Genomic DNA, 19,637 nt, shown 5'->3' with positions numbered 1-19,637 from the left:
GAGTAGAGTGGAGTAGAGGGTGTGTAGAGTAGATGGTGAGTTGGGTAGAGTAGATGGTGAGTAGAGTAGATGGTGAGTTGGGTAGAGGGCGAGTAGATGGTGAGTAGACTATATGTAGAGTAGAGTAGAGTGGAGTAGAGGGTGTGTAGAGTAGATGGTGAGTTGGGTAGAGTAGATGGTGAGTAGAGTAGATGGTGAGTTGGGTAGAGGGCGAGTAGATGGTGAGTAGACTATATGTAGAGTAGAGTAGAGTGGAGTAGAGGGTGTGTAGAGTAGATGGTGAGTTGGGTAGAGTAGATGGTGAGTAGAGTAGATGGTGAGTTGGGTAGAGGGCGAGTAGATGGTGAGTAGACTATATGTAGAGTAGAGTACAGTAGAGTGGAGTAGAGTAGAGTAGAGTGGAGTAGATGGTGAGTAGACTATATGTAGAGTACAGTAGAGTGGAGTAGAGTAGAGTAGAGTGGAGTAGATGGTGAGTAGAGTAGAAGACGAGTTGAATGAAAGTTGAGTTTTGTTAGTTTGAGCAGGCTCGGTGAAGTCCTGTCATCAGACTCAGTGTGTAACTGTGGAGCTGCGCTGTTTTCTTTGAGTCTGTGTGTTTATGTGTGTGTGAGAGGCCTTGGTTCCCACCCAGACGGGTCGCGACCTTCAGAACACTGAGAGGATCATGATCTGATGCTTCTGAATGGGCAGGGCACCCTATATACACACACACACACACACACACACACATAAGAGCTGTTTCCACAGTGACTTTCCTACTCCTGAGTTATCAGAGCTGTGGTGTGAAGGAGCCGCTCAGATGTGTGTGTGTGTGTGAGGTGGCGTTGGACGAGAGCCAGGCCTGTTCCTCATTGGACAGTCTCTGGATGGGCTTCACTTATTTATAGGGTCCTTTCCGGTGTTTTCTGTCCTGGATGTCTGACAGACAGCTTACACACCTCTTCCTCCGGGAACGCAATGATTCAGCGCTGAAAGATGGTTTTTTTATAGGATTATTTCTAGAGAGACGTAAAGCTTAGGAAGTAGCTCGTTTTAGATATAGACTCAGATATAGTTTTAAACAATGTCTGCATTATGATCTGGTGATGTTGGCCTCTGTACAAATCTCAATATCAACTGCTGTATTTTCACCCGTTACACACACTTGACGTTCCTTCAGGTTCTTATACATAGGTGATGTGATTTATATAGCTTATAAGTTATTGTCAAATAATAATAATTTATGAGCGATCTGTCATTTGTATGGAAGCTTGTTTCCGCCACAGAATAGAGAAATAAGAGTTAATGGCGACTTTTTGACTCACAATTCTGACTTTTTTCTCTCAATTGCGAGTTATAATGTCAGAATTGAGAGATATAATACTTCCATACTTGTCAACCCTGTTATCCATTATTCTGGCGTACTAACCTTTAAATGCTTTGTATGATATAGCTAGAAAATTGCATTACAATCACATAAATTAGGGTACATAACTTTATTCAGACGAATTAATAAAGTTAAGTGTATTTGTATAGCGATTTTTACAGGACACACAATTTCAACGCAGCTTTATGAACGAATAGTTTCATGACCTACGCTGCAAAAAAAATCTGTTTTGTTTTCCGCTACAAATATCGAAACATTTCAGTTTGTATGAAAATGAAGTGAGTTTATGCTTTAAAGAAAAGAAAGAGTGGATCCTCCCAGCACGTTTATTGGTATTGTAATGTTGTTTGCGGTGTAAACCTGATTGAGGTTTTCCAAAGAGTGTGTCGGTCGTGTTCAGTAGTGTGTGTGTATCCGCTGGTCACTCCAGGCTCCGGCTCTCGGGTTACTCTGCTGATTACAGACCCAGCGCAGCACTAATTGGAAACACATTAGCGATCGGGCTGAAGAGCGGGATTAGACGCGACTCCGAGTGCTGGGCTTCTGAGGGGATTTGTGTGGATGTCCCCAGAGAGAGCGCTCATTATCCACCGGGGCTGCTGGGAGTTCAGCCTAACAGGTTACAGGACCACACCATCGTCTCCTCTGGAAAACAAGTGTTTTTTACTCATTTGTCTTGACTAATTGATTGTACCGTTTTTAAAAATCATTTTGATGATTATTATCTGCATTTTGAACTGGGCTTTTGGAGCTTTGCCTGCATCAGGTCTGTGCTGTAATGTAAAGAGTCTGTTAATGAAAGCTTTCAGCCGTTTAAGTGATGGAACGCAGCGCTGAACTGCAGGTCATCCGACACTCGATCTGAGGTCTGAGGTCAGAGGTCAGCCTCTTACGAGCCCTCGGCCCGTTGGGGAGCTTCCTCTGGTCAGATATGAGCAGGACACCCTCGTGGATCTTCATCTGATCAGCTGAGTGTGTGTCAGGAAGGAACTGAGAGATTTCGGCACAGTTTCCCCCTTTCATTTGTCTATCGCTGGGTGGATTTCTGCACGTGTCAAACTTCACGGGGGAATCTCTTCAAACCCCCAAATCAGAAGGAAATTTCAGGAATGACCCCAAATGCTCATAATTATTCCGCTCATATTATTCCGTCTATATTAAAAGGCCCTATTACAGAATTGTTTTATTGGAATACGATTAAAACGACTGTATTACAGCTCAATCTAATATGAATCTTGATTGAAAGTATATACTGTATATACATATATATAGTGTGTAGTTGTGCTTGGAGTTGATTGTTTTATATGTGATGACAGCGCAATGAAACATGACAAATTGTGAGACATTATCAGGCTGTCATGCAAAGAAATAATGAACCAGCAAAATATTAATAACTGATTATATTTTAGTCAATGTCTTCTTTCGCATTTTTTGCATAGTAAAATAAAATCTGTAAGCTGTAGTTTGCCTTTTTTGCCAAATAATTTAGTCAGATAAATACCTTAACCAAATTTAGTGTTTTGTTTTTCCCTCATATTTAACGTATTAAAATATATTTTTCTCATATTTCATTTATATCTGATTTTCTCATATTTAGTTTAATTGAACTTAACTCATATCCCCTTCCTGACATCATTTTTGGATGCTCTATCATTTTTTTGTGTGTGGAGCGAAGGTTCGTGATCTGCATATTCACCTTTCCTGAGTTTTCACTTCTGTCTGCCGTCACCTTCCCAGCTCTCCATGCTGTCATTGGAGGAAATGATGTGGCTAAATCTGGAAGTGCCATCTCCACAGTCATTATCACACACAGGTCAGGCGTTTATTGGGTCTCACCTCACCGATAGCCTGGCCATTATTAATCCATACGCACCAGATAATGAGCACCCAACAGATTTCTGCAATTACGGCCACATGGCGGATAGAGCGGCACTCTTATCCTGACGCATTAATGAGCTTATCAATATGTGTGGCGGTTCAGGGTTCGAGCGGCCGTTAGCCGCCCCTGATGGGACTAAATGAGACATGAGCTGTAAAGGTCCAGAGCGCCTCGAGTCCGCAGGGTCACGGGTGTTTCCCAGGCTTTTAGATCCAGCACTTTAATCCTGCTTTAATCGCTTTACCACTGTTCACAATTTCAGCCACCTCACGTCCGGGTTCAGCAGCGGCAACACACACTCTAAAATATATTGGGGGTTTTTTTCTACCCAGGTCCTTTGTCAGACGTAACAACCCAGTGTTTGAGTAGTTTTTGTGTAACCCAGATCTTGGGTTAGACGTAACAACCCAGTCTTTGGGTAGTTTTTGTGTTACCCGGATCCTGTGTCAGACGTAACAACCCAGTGTTTGGGTAGTTTTTGTGTAACCCAGATCCTGGGTCAGACGTAACAACCCAGTGTTTGGGTAGTTTTTGTGTAATCCAGATCCTGGGTCAGACGTAACAACCCAGTGTTTGGGTAGTTTTTGTGTAACCCAGATCCTGAGTCAGACGCAACAACCCAGTGTTTGGGTAGTTTTTGTGTAACCCAGATCCTGGGTCAGACGTAACAACCCAGTGTTTGGGTAGTTTTTGTGTAACCCAGATCCTGGGTCAGACGTAACAACCCAGTGTTTGGGTAGTTTTTGTGTAACCCAGATCTTGGGTCAGACGTAACAACCCAGTGTTTGAGTAGTTTTTGTGTAAACCAGATCCTGAGTCAGACGCAACAACCCAGTGTTTGGGTAGTTTTTGTGTTACCCAGATGCTGGGTCAGACACAACAACCCAGTGTTTGGGTAGTTTTTGTGTAACCCAGATCCTGGGTCAGACGCAGCAACCCAGTGTTTGGGTAGTTTTTGTGTAACCCAGATCCTGGGTCAGACGCAACAACCCAGTGTTTGAGTAGTTTTTGTGTAACCCAGATCCTGAGTCAGACGTAACAACCCAGTGTTTGGGTAGTTTTTGTGTAACCCAGATCTTGGGTCAGACGCAACAACCCAGTGTTTGGGTAGTTTTTGTGTAACCCAGATCCTGGGTCAGACGCAACAACCCAGTGTTTGAGTAGTTTTTGTGTAACCCAGATCCTGAGTCAGACGCAACAACCCAGTGTTTGGGTAGTTTTTGTGTAACCCAGCTCCTGGGTCAGACGTAAAAACCTAGTGTTTGGGTAGTTTTTGTGTAACCCAGATCCTGGGTCAGACGTAACAACCCAGTGTTTGGGTAGTTTTTGTGTAACCCAGATCCTGGGTCAGACGTAACAACCCAGTGTTTGGGTAGTTTTTGTGTAATCCAGATCTTGGGTTAGACGTAACAACCCAGTCTTTGGGTAGTTTTTGTGTTACCCAGATCCTGGGTCAGACGTAACAACCCAGTGTTTGGGTAGTTTTTGTGTAACCCAGATCTTGGGTTAGACGTAACAACCCAGTCTTTGGGTAGTTTTTGTGTTACCCGGATCCTGTGTCAGACGTAACAACCCAGTGTTTGGGTAGTTTTTGTGTAACCCAGATCCTGGGTCAGACGTAACAACCCAGTGTTTGGGTAGTTTTTGTGTAATCCAGATCCTGGGTCAGACGTAACAACCCAGTGTTTGGGTAGTTTTTGTGTAACCCAGATCCTGAGTCAGACGCAACAACCCAGTGTTTGGGTAGTTTTTGTGTAACCCAGATCTTGGGTCAGACGTAACAACCCAGTGTTTGAGTAGTTTTTGTGTAACCCAGATCCTGGGTCAGACGCAACAACCCAGTGTTTGAGTAGTTTTTGTGTAACCCAGATCCTGAGTCAGACGCAACAACCCAGTGTTTGGGTAGTTTTTGTGTAACCCAGATCCTGGGTCAGACGTAACAACCCAGTGTTTGGGTAGTTTTTGTGTAACCCAGATCCTGGGTCAGACGTAACAACCCAGTGTTTTGGGTAGTTTTTGTGTAACCCAGATCCTGGGTCAGACGTAACAACCCAGTGTTTGGGTAGTTTTTGTGTAATCCAGATCTTGGGTTAGACGTAACAACCCAGTCTTTGGGTAGTTTTTGTGTAACCCAGATCCTGGGTCAGACGTAACAACCCAGTGTTTGGGTAGTTTTTGTGTAACCCAGATCTTGGGTTAGACGTAACAACCCAGTCTTTGGGTAGTTTTTGTGTTACCCGGATCCTGTGTCAGACGTAACAACCCAGTGTTTGGGTAGTTTTTGTGTAACCCAGATCCTGGGTCAGACGCAACAACCCAGTGTTTGGGTAGTTTTTGTGTAACCCAGATCCTGAGTCAGACGCAACAACCCAGTGTTTGGGTAGTTTTTGTGTAACCCAGATCTTGGGTCAGACGCAACAACCCAGTGTTTGGGTAGTTTTTGTGTAACCCAGATCCTGGGTCAGACGTAACAACCCAGTGTTTGGGTAGTTTTTGTGTAACCCAGATCTTGGGTCAGACGTAACAACCCAGTGTTTGAGTAGTTTTTGTGTAAACCAGATCCTGAGTCAGACGCAACAACCCAGTGTTTGGGTAGTTTTTGTGTTACCCAGATGCTGGGTCAGACACAACAACCCAGTGTTTGGGTAGTTTTTGTGTAACCCAGATCCTGGGTCAGACGCAGCAACCCAGTGTTTGGGTAGTTTTTGTGTAACCCAGATCCTGGGTCAGACGCAACAACCCAGTGTTTGAGTAGTTTTTGTGTAACCCAGATCCTGAGTCAGACGTAACAACCCAGTGTTTGGGTAGTTTTTGTGTAACCCAGATCCTGGGTCAGACGTAACAACCCAGTGTTTGGGTAGTTTTTGTGTAACCCAGATCTTGGGTCAGACGCAACAACCCAGTGTTTGGGTAGTTTTTGTGTAACCCAGATCCTGGGTCAGACGCAACAACCCAGTGTTTGAGTAGTTTTTGTGTAACCCAGATCCTGGGTCAGACGCAACAACCCAGTGTTTGAGTAGTTTTTGTGTAACCCAGATCCTGAGTCAGACGTAACAACCCAGTGTTTGGGTAGTTTTTGTGTAACCCAGATCCTGGGTCAGACGTAACAACCCAGTGTTTGGGTAGTTTTTGTGTAACCCAGATCTTGGGTCAGACGCAACAACCCAGTGTTTGGGTAGTTTTTGTGTAACCCAGATCCTGGGTCAGACGTAACAACCCAGTGTTTGGGTAGTTTTTGTGTAACCCAGATCCTGGGTCAGACGGAACAACCCAGTGTTTGAGTAGTTTTTGTGTAACCCAGATCCTGGGTCAGACGTAACAACCCAGTGTTTGAGTAGTTTTTGTGTAACCCAGATCCTGGGTCAGACGTAACAACCCAGTGTTTGAGTAGTTTTTGTGTAACCCAGATCTTGGGTTAGACGCAACAACCCAGTGTTTGGGTAGTTTTTGTGTAACCCAGATCCTGGGTCAGACGTAACAACCCAGTGTTTGGGTAGTTTTTGTGTAATCCAGATCCTGGGTCAGACGTAACAACCCAGTGTTTGGGTAGTTTTTGTGTAACCCAGATCCTGAGTCAGACGCAACAACCCAGTGTTTGGGTAGTTTTTGTGTAACCCAGATCTTGGGTCAGACGCAACAACCCAGTGTTTGGGTAGTTTTTGTGTAACCCAGATCTTGGGTCAGACGTAACAACCCAGTGTTTGGGTAGTTTTTGTGTAAACCAGATCCTGAGTCAGACGCAACAACCCAGTGTTTGGGTAGTTTTTGTGTTACCCAGATCCTGGGTCAGACGCAACAACCCAGTGTTTGGGTAGTTTTTGTGTAAACCAGATCCTGAGTCAGACGCAACAACCCAGTGTTTGAGTAGTTTTTGTGTAAACCAGATCCTGAGTCAGACGCAACAACCCAGTGTTTGAGTAGTTTTTGTGTAAACCAGATCCTGAGTCAGACGCAACAACCCAGTGTTTGGGTAGTTTTTGTGTTACCCAGATGCTGGGTCAGACACAACAACCCAGTGTTTGGGTAGTTTTTGTGTAACCCAGATCCTGGGTCAGACGTAACAACCCAGTGTTTGAGTAGTTTTTGTGTAACCCAGAGACTGGTCGATTATACTTGAATTACTTCTAAATGCTTTAATTTTTACTTCTAAAATTTGTTAAATGAGCTTAAATGTATGTAAAGTGTATTATAAAATATGTTATACTGTATAATATGATCGAAAATAATGATCATGCTAACCAGGGGAGTATTTTTTTAGAGGAATTGCTGTAAATTAATCCATTAAAATGAATTCATGCAGTAAAAAAAGCCAGTTCAATAGTAAAAATGAATCAACCCATTATGCTGGGTTAAATAAACAACCTCACTACTGAACTGAAACCTCATCAGCAAGACGGATGAACATGTCGTGTAGAGTTATACCTGAAGGACGATCACTGGCTCTTTACGGCGTAATCGCAGTGATTGTGTTTTCCTCTTTGGAGGGTCTTCAGGAACAACAGCTCGAACACAACGAAACCGAGGACGTCAGGATGTTCACCTTGTGATATTTATGGAGTAGGACACATTGTTTATTTATCGTCGTCCGTTGGAGGCTGTGTCTCATGCTCTCTTTAAACATCCTGTTTGTGCGAAGGCCTTTGGTTATCGTGATCGTGTTGCTGAACGCTGGCCCTCGGGCTGGACCGGGGAAATATGCGAGACGCTGGTTAGCGTGCTGATATCGTCCTTGAGTCTCTCTCTCTCTCTCGCCCCCTGCGACCCGGTTCAAGCCCTATAAATAAACACTGATTAATCACCAGCTGAGAGGAGAGGAAGCCCTTTCTGACCATTGAGTCACCAGTGAGTCCCTTCATATTATGAGTGATTTTCAGGTTCAGTCTGGATCATGAAGCCATCAGGTTGGCTTTTTTTTCCCTAGCCCCTTCCTAGAAAGGGTTCAGTGCAGTGTTTAGATGGAGAAAGGGTTCAGTGCAGTGTGTTTAGATGGAGAAAGGGTTCAGTGCAGTGTGTTTAGATGGAGAAAGGGTTCAGTCCAGTGTGTTTAGATGGAGAAAGGGTTCAGTGCAGTGTGTTTAGATGGAGAAAGGGTTCAGTGCAGTGTGTTTAGACGGAGAAAGGGTTCAGTGCAGTGTGTTTAGACGGTGAAAGGTTTCAGTGCAGTGTGTTTAGACGGAGAAAGGGTTCAGTCCAGTGTGTTTAGATGGAGAAAGGGTTCAGTCCAGTGTGTTTAGATGGAGAAAGGGCTCAGTCCAGTGTTTAGATGGAGAAAGGGCTCAGTGCAGTGTGTTTAGATGGAGAAAGGGCTCAGTGCAGTGTGTTTAGATGGAGAAAGGTTTCAGTGCAGTGTGTTTAGATGGAGAAAGGGTTCAGTGCAGTGTGTTTAGATGGTGAAAGGTTTCAGTGCAGTGTGTTTAGATGGAGAAAGGGTTCAGTGCAGTGTGTTTAGACGGAGAAAGGGTTCAGTGCAGTGTTTAGATGGAGAAAGGTTTCAGTGCAGTGTGTTTAGATGGAGAAAGGGTTCAGTCCAGTGTGTTTAGATGGAGAAAGGGTTCAGTGCAGTGTGTTTAGATGGAGAAAGGGTTCAGTGCAGTGTGTTTAGATGGAGAAAGGGTTCAGTCCAGTGTGTTTAGATGGAGAAAGGGCTCAGTGCAGTGTGTTTAGATGGAGAAAGGGTTCAGTCCAGTGTGTTTAGATGGAGAAAGGGTTCAGTCCAGTGTGTTTAGATGGAGAAAGGGCTCAGTCCAGTGTGTTTAGATGGAGAAAGAATTCAGTGCAGTGTGTTTAGATGGAGAAAGGGTTCAGTGCAGTGTGTTTAGATGGAGAAAGGGTTCAGTGCAGTGTGTTTAGATGGAGAAAGGGTTCAGTCCAGTGTGTTTAGATGGAGAAAGGGCTCAGTCCAGTGTTTAGATGGAGAAAGGGCTCAGTCCAGTGTTTAGATGGAGAAAGGGCTCATTGCAGTGTGTTTAGATGGAGAAAGGGTTCAGTGCAGTGTGTTTAGACGGAGAAAGGGTTCAGTCCAGTGTTTAGATGGAGAAAGGGTTCAGTGCAGTGTGTTTAGATGGAGAAAGGGTTCAGTGCAGTGTGTTTAGATGGAGAAAGGGCTCAGTCCAGTGTTTAGATGGAGAAAGGGCTCAGTGCAGTGTGTTTAGATGGAGAAAGGGTTCAGTGCAGTGTGTTTAGACGGAGAAAGGGTTCAGTCCAGTGTTTAGATGGAGAAAGGGTTCAGTGCAGTGTATTTAGATGGAGAAAGGGCTCAGTCCAGTGTTTAGATGGAGAAAGGGTTCAGTCCAGTGTGTTTAGATGGAGAAAGGGTTCAGTGCAGTGTGTTTAGATGGAGAAAGGGTTCAGTGCAGTGTGTTTAGATGGAGAAAGGGTTCAGTCCAGTGTGTTTAGATGGAGAAAGGGCTCAGTGCAGTGTGTTTAGATGGAGAAAGGGTTCAGTCCAGTGTGTTTAGATGGAGAAAGGGTTCAGTCCAGTGTGTTTAGATGGAGAAAGGGCTCAGTCCAGTGTGTTTAGATGGAGAAAGAATTCAGTGCAGTGTGTTTAGATGGAGAAAGGGTTCAGTGCAGTGTGTTTAGATGGAGAAAGGGTTCAGTGCAGTGTGTTTAGATGGAGAAAGGGTTCAGTCCAGTGTGTTTAGATGGAGAAAGGGCTCAGTCCAGTGTTTAGATGGAGAAAGGGCTCATTGCAGTGTGTTTAGATGGAGAAAGGTTTCAGTCCAGTGTGTTTAGATGGAGAAAGGGTTCAGTCCAGTGTGTTTAGATGGAGAAAGGTTTCAGTCCAGTGTGTTTAGATGGAGAAAGGTTTCAGTCCAGTGTGTTTAGATGGAGAAAGGGTTCAGTCCAGTGTTTAGATGGAGAAAGGGTTCAGTGCAGTGTGTTTAGACGGTGAAAGGTTTCAGTGCAGTGTGTTTAGACGGAGAAAGGGTTCAGTCCAGTGTGTTTAGATGGAGAAAGGGTTCAGTCCAGTGTGTTTAGATGGAGAAAGGGCTCAGTCCAGTGTTTAGATGGAGAAAGGGCTCAGTGCAGTGTGTTTAGATGGAGAAAGGTTTCAGTGCAGTGTGTTTAGATGGAGAAAGGGTTCAGTGCAGTGTGTTTAGATGGTGAAAGGTTTCAGTGCAGTGTGTTTAGATGGAGAAAGGGTTCAGTGCAGTGTGTTTAGACGGAGAAAGGGTTCAGTGCAGTGTTTAGATGGAGAAAGGTTTCAGTGCAGTGTGTTTAGATGGAGAAAGGGTTCAGTCCAGTGTGTTTAGATGGAGAAAGGGTTCAGTGCAGTGTGTTTAGATGGAGAAAGGGTTCAGTGCAGTGTGTTTAGATGGAGAAAGGGTTCAGTCCAGTGTGTTTAGATGGAGAAAGGGCTCAGTGCAGTGTGTTTAGATGGAGAAAGGGTTCAGTCCAGTGTGTTTAGATGGAGAAAGGGTTCAGTCCAGTGTGTTTAGATGGAGAAAGGGCTCAGTCCAGTGTGTTTAGATGGAGAAAGAATTCAGTGCAGTGTGTTTAGATGGAGAAAGGGTTCAGTGCAGTGTGTTTAGATGGAGAAAGGGTTCAGTGCAGTGTGTTTAGATGGAGAAAGGGTTCAGTCCAGTGTGTTTAGATGGAGAAAGGGCTCAGTCCAGTGTTTAGATGGAGAAAGGGCTCAGTCCAGTGTTTAGATGGAGAAAGGGCTCATTGCAGTGTGTTTAGATGGAGAAAGGGTTCAGTGCAGTGTGTTTAGACGGAGAAAGGGTTCAGTCCAGTGTTTAGATGGAGAAAGGGTTCAGTGCAGTGTGTTTAGATGGAGAAAGGGTTCAGTGCAGTGTGTTTAGATGGAGAAAGGGCTCAGTCCAGTGTTTAGATGGAGAAAGGGCTCAGTGCAGTGTGTTTAGATGGAGAAAGGGTTCAGTGCAGTGTGTTTAGACGGAGAAAGGGTTCAGTCCAGTGTTTAGATGGAGAAAGGGTTCAGTGCAGTGTATTTAGATGGAGAAAGGGCTCAGTCCAGTGTTTAGATGGAGAAAGGGTTCAGTCCAGTGTGTTTAGATGGAGAAAGGGTTCAGTGCAGTGTGTTTAGATGGAGAAAGGGTTCAGTGCAGTGTGTTTAGATGGAGAAAGGGTTCAGTCCAGTGTGTTTAGATGGAGAAAGGGCTCAGTGCAGTGTGTTTAGATGGAGAAAGGGTTCAGTCCAGTGTGTTTAGATGGAGAAAGGGTTCAGTCCAGTGTGTTTAGATGGAGAAAGGGCTCAGTCCAGTGTGTTTAGATGGAGAAAGAATTCAGTGCAGTGTGTTTAGATGGAGAAAGGGTTCAGTGCAGTGTGTTTAGATGGAGAAAGGGTTCAGTGCAGTGTGTTTAGATGGAGAAAGGGTTCAGTCCAGTGTGTTTAGATGGAGAAAGGGCTCAGTCCAGTGTTTAGATGGAGAAAGGGCTCATTGCAGTGTGTTTAGATGGAGAAAGGTTTCAGTCCAGTGTGTTTAGATGGAGAAAGGGTTCAGTCCAGTGTGTTTAGATGGAGAAAGGGCTCAGTCCAGTGTTTAGATGGAGAAAGGGCTCATTGCAGTGTGTTTAGATGGAGAAAGGGTTCAGTGCAGTGTGTTTAGACGGAGAAAGGGTTCAGTCCAGTGTTTAGATGGAGAAAGGGTTCAGTGCAGTGTGTTTAGATGGAGAAAGGGTTCAGTGCAGTGTGTTTAGATGGAGAAAGGGCTCAGTCCAGTGTTTAGATGGAGAAAGGGCTCAGTGCAGTGTGTTTAGATGGAGAAAGGGTTCAGTGCAGTGTGTTTAGACGGAGAAAGGGTTCAGTCCAGTGTTTAGATGGAGAAAGGGTTCAGTGCAGTGTATTTAGATGGAGAAAGGGCTCAGTCCAGTGTTTAGATGGAGAAAGGGCTCAGTCCAGTGTTTAGATGGAGAAAGGGCTCAGTGCAGTGTGTTTAGATGGAGAAAGGGTTCAGTGCAGTGTGTTTAGACGGTGAAAGGTTTCAGTGCAGTGTGTTTAGACGGAGAAAGGGTTCAGTCCAGTGTGTTTAGATGGAGAAAGGGTTCAGTCCAGTGTGTTTAGATGGAGAAAGGGCTCAGTCCAGTGTTTAGATGGAGAAAGGGCTCAGTGCAGTGTGTTTAGATGGAGAAAGGGTTCAGTGCAGTGTGTTTAGACGGAGAAAGGGTTCAGTCCAGTGTGTTTAGATGGAGAAAGGGTTCAGTCCAGTGTGTTTAGATGGAGAAAGGGCTCAGTCCAGTGTTTAGATGGAGAAAGGGCTCAGTGCAGTGTGTTTAGATGGAGAAAGGGTTCAGTGCAGTGTGTTTAGATGGAGAAAGGGTTCAGTCCAGTGTGTTTAGATGGAGAAAGGGTTCAGTCCAGTGTGTTTAGATGGAGAAAGGGCTCAGTCCAGTGTTTAGATGGAGAAAGGGCTCAGTGCAGTGTGTTTAGATGGAGAAAGGGTTCAGTGCAGTGTGTTTAGACGGAGAAAGGGTTCAGTCCAGTGTGTTTAGATGGAGAAAGGGTTCAGTGCAGTGTTTAGATGGAGAAAGGGCTCAGTCCAGTGTTTAGATGGAGAAAGGGCTCAGTCCATTGTGTTTAGATGGAGAAAGGGTTCAGTGCAGTGTGTTTAGATGGAGAAAGGGCTCAGTCCAGTGTTTAGATGGAGAAAGGGCTCAGTCCAGTGTTTAGATGGAGAAAGGGCTCAGTCCATTGTGTTTAGATGGAGAAAGGGTTCAGTCCAGTGTGTTTAGATGGAGGAAGGTGTCCACTGGACGCTGTCAGGATCTGAGATGACACCACAGAGAGCTGTAATTAGTTATTCAATTACGCTGTGATTATGTGTGTGCATTGACGGGGAGGAGGCCGGCTCACTCTCTGCACCTCCTTTCAGCTTTTTGTTCTTAAGTGCTGCGCTCTCATTAAAATGCCTTTTTAACCAGCATGGCACCTGCTTTAAACTCAGAAGCGTGCGCTCGTTACGCTAATGGCAGTGTGTCTCAGCGGCGTCCCACTCTCTCCAAAGCCAACACCAACGCCACACAAATTAGCTACATTTCACAAACAATTTCACCGACTCTTTACGCAGTTAGATGTTTATTGAAAGATCACTGACTTCCCCCGAGCGATACTTGTGCCAGATTGAGGTGGCGAAGCGGTGGCCCACATAATAGACCTCGATTATAATTGGAGCCCTGTGTCCATTTATGACTTTATTTATGGAAGCTTTGCATTGAAGTACATGCGGTGGCCTTTGTGTTGTTGCCTTCAGTGTTTGGACGCCTCCCTCTGGGGTTACGAGTGTGTGTATTAAACCCGAACCCTTCGCCACTGGTGCTGTTATCTGCTCGTCTTCTCAACTCTTTTCAGACCCCATGACATCCAATGTGCCCATGAACTACTTGTTTTCCTTCCTTCTCATCCAAAGAACAGTAGAAGAGCATGAATGTATGCCATCCGGTGTGATGTTACAGTAGTTGTGATAATCCTGGGTTTAAACTCAATGCTGGCTCATCAGCGCTACGTTTATGCTTGTGTATAATTCCCAGATTATTGTAAATCTACAGTTTTTTTAACTGTATCGAGGGCTATCTGAAGTCGTAATTAATATGTTGCTTCAAACATAAGAAAATATTATGTTCTTTTGTAAATATGGCTCTGTACTCTAGATAAAAGTGGAAGATGTGGCGGAAATGAAGAACAAAACCTTGCAAACGGCACAATCCAATCCACTGCATCTTCCAGTGAGGATCAGAGGTCTTCAGCAGTTCAGTTTAGACGAGCACATCTTCTGAACTGATTCACTCATGAATTGTTCACGAGCGCATGAGCAGAACTGAACTGAACAGCTAGTCGTTGTCAATTGGATGGCTAACAGTTACCGGATGTTAAAGTCAATCATTTCATCCCTTCAAACAATAAAATTACATGTTTAAATGTTTTTCATGCCTTGAGTGTAACTCGACACCCTCGCCTCATTTAGTATGTGCCCCGCCTCCACTCATTCAGAGATCCACTGGTTGACTCACACACGTTGATCTGATTGGTTCCAAGGTGGTTTGTGACGTCAGAAACACCAGCGATTTCAAAGCGTGTTTTTGAGACTTTGGTTAAACATGGTTAAGTTGTTCATAAAGCGTATCGTACGTCGGTGTGTGTGCAGGTTCGGGCCGGGTCTGGTCATCTACTGGTACGGGTTTTTATCGGATCTGGACTGCCAGCGCGAGCGAGGGATCCTGCTGAAGGACGGCTTCCCCTCAGACATCGTGACCCTGTGTCGCGGGCCGACCCCGTGTGGAGCCGGAAGCCCATTCAGCTTTCCTGCGGAGCGAGAGAGCGGCCGAACATCTGCCCTGAACTCCCGGTGAACTCCAGCGACGGGTGTGGAGCTGCAGGTAACGCCAGGCGGCTCCACGTTCACTCAGTGTGTGTGTGTGTGTGTGTGTGTGTTCTGCTGTAATAAAGTTGAGTTCTTCATATATTGTGTTTATCTACTGAGGCTTCGAGTGACGCTCTCCAAAACTTCCTCTTCTGTCGAGAGCCGTGGAGAGATAAGAGATATAGGAGATTCCTGTCTCCATTAACCCTGTACAGCCTGACACACAGTCACACACAGTCACACACATCTGTTTGGTTTATAATGGCACAGTTTATTAATTCAGTTCAACTCACATTTATTTGTGTGGCGCTTTTTACAACACACGTGAAAGTGCACGAGTCCACATTACTGTTTACTCTCATCTCTTATCAGAGGTTATGCATTTCAGAAATGTACTTTAGTTAGCTAAAAAAGTATTAATTTATACAATGTAATAATAAAAGGCGGAAACAATGAGCTCACTGAAGTAATGATTTCAATATTAAACTGTTTTTAAAAAAGTTTATCGATGATAAAAGTGAGAATATCGCCAGTTTTATTTCAGAGCCCCAAACCTATTAAAATGGACTCAAAGATGAAATGATGATGCTTTTAATGTAAATCAACAAGATCTTTCTAATATTATAGCAGATACTGACATTAAATACATATAAGTATCAATATCTGTCAATAACGTCTCAGCAAGCTGATATTTAAATGCGTAGTTTAATGATCAAAGTTCTAGTTTTGAATCATATAATGCAATGCAATACAGTGATGATTGAGAGATGAACTAATAAACCTGATGGTCATATTTGATGCTCATGGTTTGATAATCAAGTAAAGTGAAATATTACTAACAATATCAAAGTTCTTCCTGCGTTTGGAGGACGTTTGCACAACTACACTGAAAGACTTTTACTAGATAAACATGAAGATGTGTGTGAATGACCCCTCCGAGATCTCAGCCGTCCAGTGAGAGTGTGTTCAGCTTGTGTCCGCCATCACAAATCTGACCTTGTTTTCACACTAGTGTGAGTTTACATGAGAATTGTGAGCTATAAAGTCTCATTTATGAGATGAGAAGTGGCAATTCTGTTTCAGATGTGGGATTGTGTGTTGGAAACGAGCGTCCGTAGTTTACCCTAAACTCTGATGCTTCAAAACGTTTATTACGAGATATGAATGAAGCACTTAATCTGAGATCACTCTATATGATGAACACATTTATTTGGGCTGTTATTCAAATATGAACATTAACACACACACACTAGTGGAGGCCGTGTGTATTGGCCATCAGTGTTGAGGAGTGTGTGCTGGACTCGGGTCTGGTGTTCAGAGGATACACAGCTGTTTCTGCTCAGTTATTAACATATTCATCTGTCAGCACAGCAGCAGGTGTGTTATTATGAGCGGCACACACACACACACACACACACGCTGAAACTCACTGAAGGACGCTAGTATTAGCAGTGTGTGTTATTACATGATGTTCTCTAGATGATGACTCTTCTCTGACGTCAGTGTGAGTCCAGGAGCGCCATTCCCTACAGTGGACACACACACACACACACACACACACTGAGTTTAATGAGTGACAAACGGCTAAAACATACAGTGAAACACTCGAATATGATGAACCTTCATGATCATCAGTGTTGAGAACAGTTCTTGTTTTTGAGGAGTCCGTCATGCATTTTATTTCTCAGGATTCTTACAATAGAAAGTTCAGAAGAACAGCATTTATGTGAAATATAATCTTGTGTAACATTATAAATGTCTTTAACTGTCACTTTTGATCTGTTGAATATGTCCATGATGGATAAACCTATTGATTTCTGTCAAATAAAAAATCGTACTGTCCACAAATGCTCTGTGTGAGTTATATTTAGCGTTATATTATATATAAGTATTATATTACTAATATATTATTAGTTTATATTAGTGACATCCTTTATTCTGAATGTTTGCGAACCGCAGTTTTGCAGTGATTTTGTCACTCTTCACTGTGTGTGTGTGTGTGAGAGAGAGAGAGAGTGAGACATGGCACTGAAATTCACTCACACACACATGCTAACACTAACTCTCTCTCACACACACACACACACTCACTCTCACACACACTTACTTTCACACACTCACACTAACTCTCATTTAGACACATCACTCTCTGTCTCTCATACACACTCGCACACTCACTACCACACACACACACTCAAAATGGGAACTGGTAAATTAGGACACACACTGGTGTTTTATATAAATCCGAAACTAAAAACACATTTGCGTACAGTATCTGTCATAAAGGTTGTTATAATATCTCTATTTAGTAGCATTATTATTATTATTGCTGTTATATGAAGGTGCATATCACGTTTTAAATGTTGTTATTAATTAAAATAAATTAAATGAGTCTCAAAAATCCAAATCTCTTAAATGTTTTCATATGTGAAACACACACATTCACCGACAGTAATTGTGTCATATGAGTGAAGCGAAATATATTAATGACATTTACAGTGATAATAAGAAAACCATAAAGACGATAAAGAAATATGTCACTAATATGGCATTAATATTCAGATGTTTCTGTTCTTTATAGATCCTGATCTTCATCAGACACGGGTTATCCTCATGCAGCAGATTCACTGAGGGAGTGTGTGTGTGTGTGTGATGCTTTACTGAGCATGATCTCGAGCGCGCGACTCATTTAGAAAAATACAGGATGAGATTGAGAAATATTTCGTCACGCCCTTATTTATTAATTTATGTCTCATCCTGTAGGGGTCGCTGTGATGTTGAGCTCCGGGGTTTGAACACACTCACACACATTTATACGCAACACACTTACACTGATTTTCTCTCTCTCTCTCTCTCACACACACACACACACACAAATAAATACATTCATATACTACAATATTTGCTACTGCGAATTTTATTTTCTGATGGGACTGTAATTTAATAGAATTATAATCTTTGTTCCGTTTGATCTGCATTTGTGCTCCTCCGTCTTTAATGATTCATTATTATATCATTTTAAGGCAGAAATTCTAAGCCCTCAGACATGTGCGGCCATTTTCTGTTTTTTTTTTTTATTATTAGGCTAATATTAGTAGTATAAGGCTATTATTAATGCCGTATGCTGAGATGCAATGAGAAATATTAATGTTTTGTTGCTGATTCTTCATCATGAACATCATCATCCTCACACACGCAAAAATCATGAGACTTTATCCTGAGTTACTCGAGAATTATAATTAGTAATTATAATAAATTTAATAAATCACAGATTGTGTTTCTTCATTATGTTAGAATAAGTATAGCCTTAAAAAACAACAACGATAATTTAAATCATATTTGGAAATACAATAACTAGATACATAAAATACAGTAAATATTTAAAACCACTTTAACGATACTCAAATTAATAACAATATTAAATTAAAAAAATAATAAGAAGCACGTAACATTTGTTCCATTGCTTATGCTGATACTGTAGGCATGTATATCACACAGGCTCGTCATAATATGCGTTTAAATCTTCCTCATCGTCGGTGTGAATATATATATATATATATATATATATAGGCCTAAATATATTTCTGTGCCGATGGCGTGTTTTTTTAAGAAATCTTCAGTTATTAAATTATTAGAGATGTTTCTCTCGGTGGAGTGTGAAATAATGCTGTAGTTTTTACAGATCGTGCTGTTTTACTCCGAACACCGTTTTTACACGAAAAACAGAAAGAAAGGAGAGAGAGAGAGAGAGAGAGAGAGAGAGAGAGAGAGAGAGAGAGAGAGAGAGAGAGAGAGAGAGAGAGAGAGAGAGAGAGAGGGAGGAGAGAGAGAGAGAGAGAGAGAGAGAGAGAGAGAGAGAGAGAGAGAGAGAGAGAGAGAGAGAGAGAGAGAGAGAGTCGCATTATTGATCAGTGACTGTGAGCTAATGTCATTATCCTCATCAATAGAGAATCACTGTGATGCTGACAGTGATTAATGATCAGGGGCCTCTGCGCGTGACCCCGGGGCCCCGCAAACACACACACACACACACACACACACACACACACACACACACACACACACAGCAGATGCCGAATAGGGTCTCTGCATTAATGCCGATGCGTGTAGAAAACAAGAGTTCATCTTCATCTTCATCTTCATCAGTGGGATCGTGAACAAACACGCGCGTGCAAATCGTGCATCCGAATTTCCTTGCTCGTTTTCTCCTTGTTTTGTGAAGAGTTTGTGTGTGTGTGTGTGTGTGTGTGTGTGCGTGCTTTTGTGTTCTCACATCCCGTGATCTGACATGAGGAAGATGGTGGTGATGATGATGATGAAGGCTGGATCATCCATCATTCCTGTCACAGGCTCAATTCAGTCCGCCTCCTGTCCTCTATTAATATTAAAATCAGCTCACAATGATCCGCGTTCCTTTCACTTTCCTTCTTTTCTTTCTTTCTTTCTTTCTTTCTTTCTTTCTTTCTTTCTTTCTTTCTTTCTTTCTTTCTTTCTTTCTTTCTTTCTTTCTTTCTTATATCATTATTTCTCACATTATACAATTTCAAAATAAATCTTTCGGCGAAAGATTTATTTTAAATTATTATTTACTTTCGCACATCTATTTTTTTCTCGAATGCTTATTAATTTATCCATTAAAATGAGACTTGGCCGTTTGTGAATCTGTGCGAATTAAACGCGTGTATAAAAGGTCGATAATAAATCGCATATCACGCGCAGCGCAAAACGCAAATCTTTATTTTAAAGACTGTATATTATTTATCCATAGTTTATTTTATTAATAGAAATGAAGCTGTTTATTTCGTGTGGAGAAACAGCACGATCTATATTTTAACGACTGGATATTTAGTTATAGACACATATTTTCAATGCTATTATTTTGTAAATAATTATTACCGTTGATGTGCTATATTTTAATTAATAGTAATAATAATAATGTAAATGGGCTGTGTATATAATTAAACACCTCGTGCTTTGGGAGAAATACAGTTTTATGTTATAGCCTATGCATCGAGCTTTAAAACGAGACATTCCGTGCAAACGAACCCTTCAGTAAATATCCAGAAAA

General features: G+C 42.6%; 1 protein-coding gene across 6 annotated transcripts in view; it reads left to right on the top strand.

Annotated features, from left to right (window-relative positions):
* The window catches only part of cdin1 (CDAN1 interacting nuclease 1), a 92,782-nt gene that overhangs the window by 68,148 nt on the left and 4,997 nt on the right, over window positions 1-19,637 (top strand). For 5 of the 6 annotated variants that reach the window (XM_089120006.1, XM_089120005.1, XM_089120002.1 and 2 more), the window contains one exon: window positions 14,354-14,585. In XM_089120006.1, the coding sequence (XP_088976132.1) occupies window positions 14,354-14,558 (205 nt within the window). In that variant the 3' untranslated portion in view covers window positions 14,559-14,585. Of the gene's footprint in view, window positions 1-14,353; window positions 14,586-17,150; window positions 17,199-19,637 lie in introns of those variants that run through there. The other variant, XM_089120004.1, reaches the window with a different exon arrangement.

Source organism: Pimephales promelas, chromosome 15 (assembly GCF_988280905.1).
Source record: "Pimephales promelas chromosome 15, fPimPro1.hap1.1, whole genome shotgun sequence".
NCBI lineage: Eukaryota > Metazoa > Chordata > Actinopteri > Cypriniformes > Leuciscidae > Pimephales > Pimephales promelas.
The sequence above is the reverse complement of the archived record's forward strand: the minus strand, read 5'-3'. Positions and strand labels throughout refer to the sequence as shown.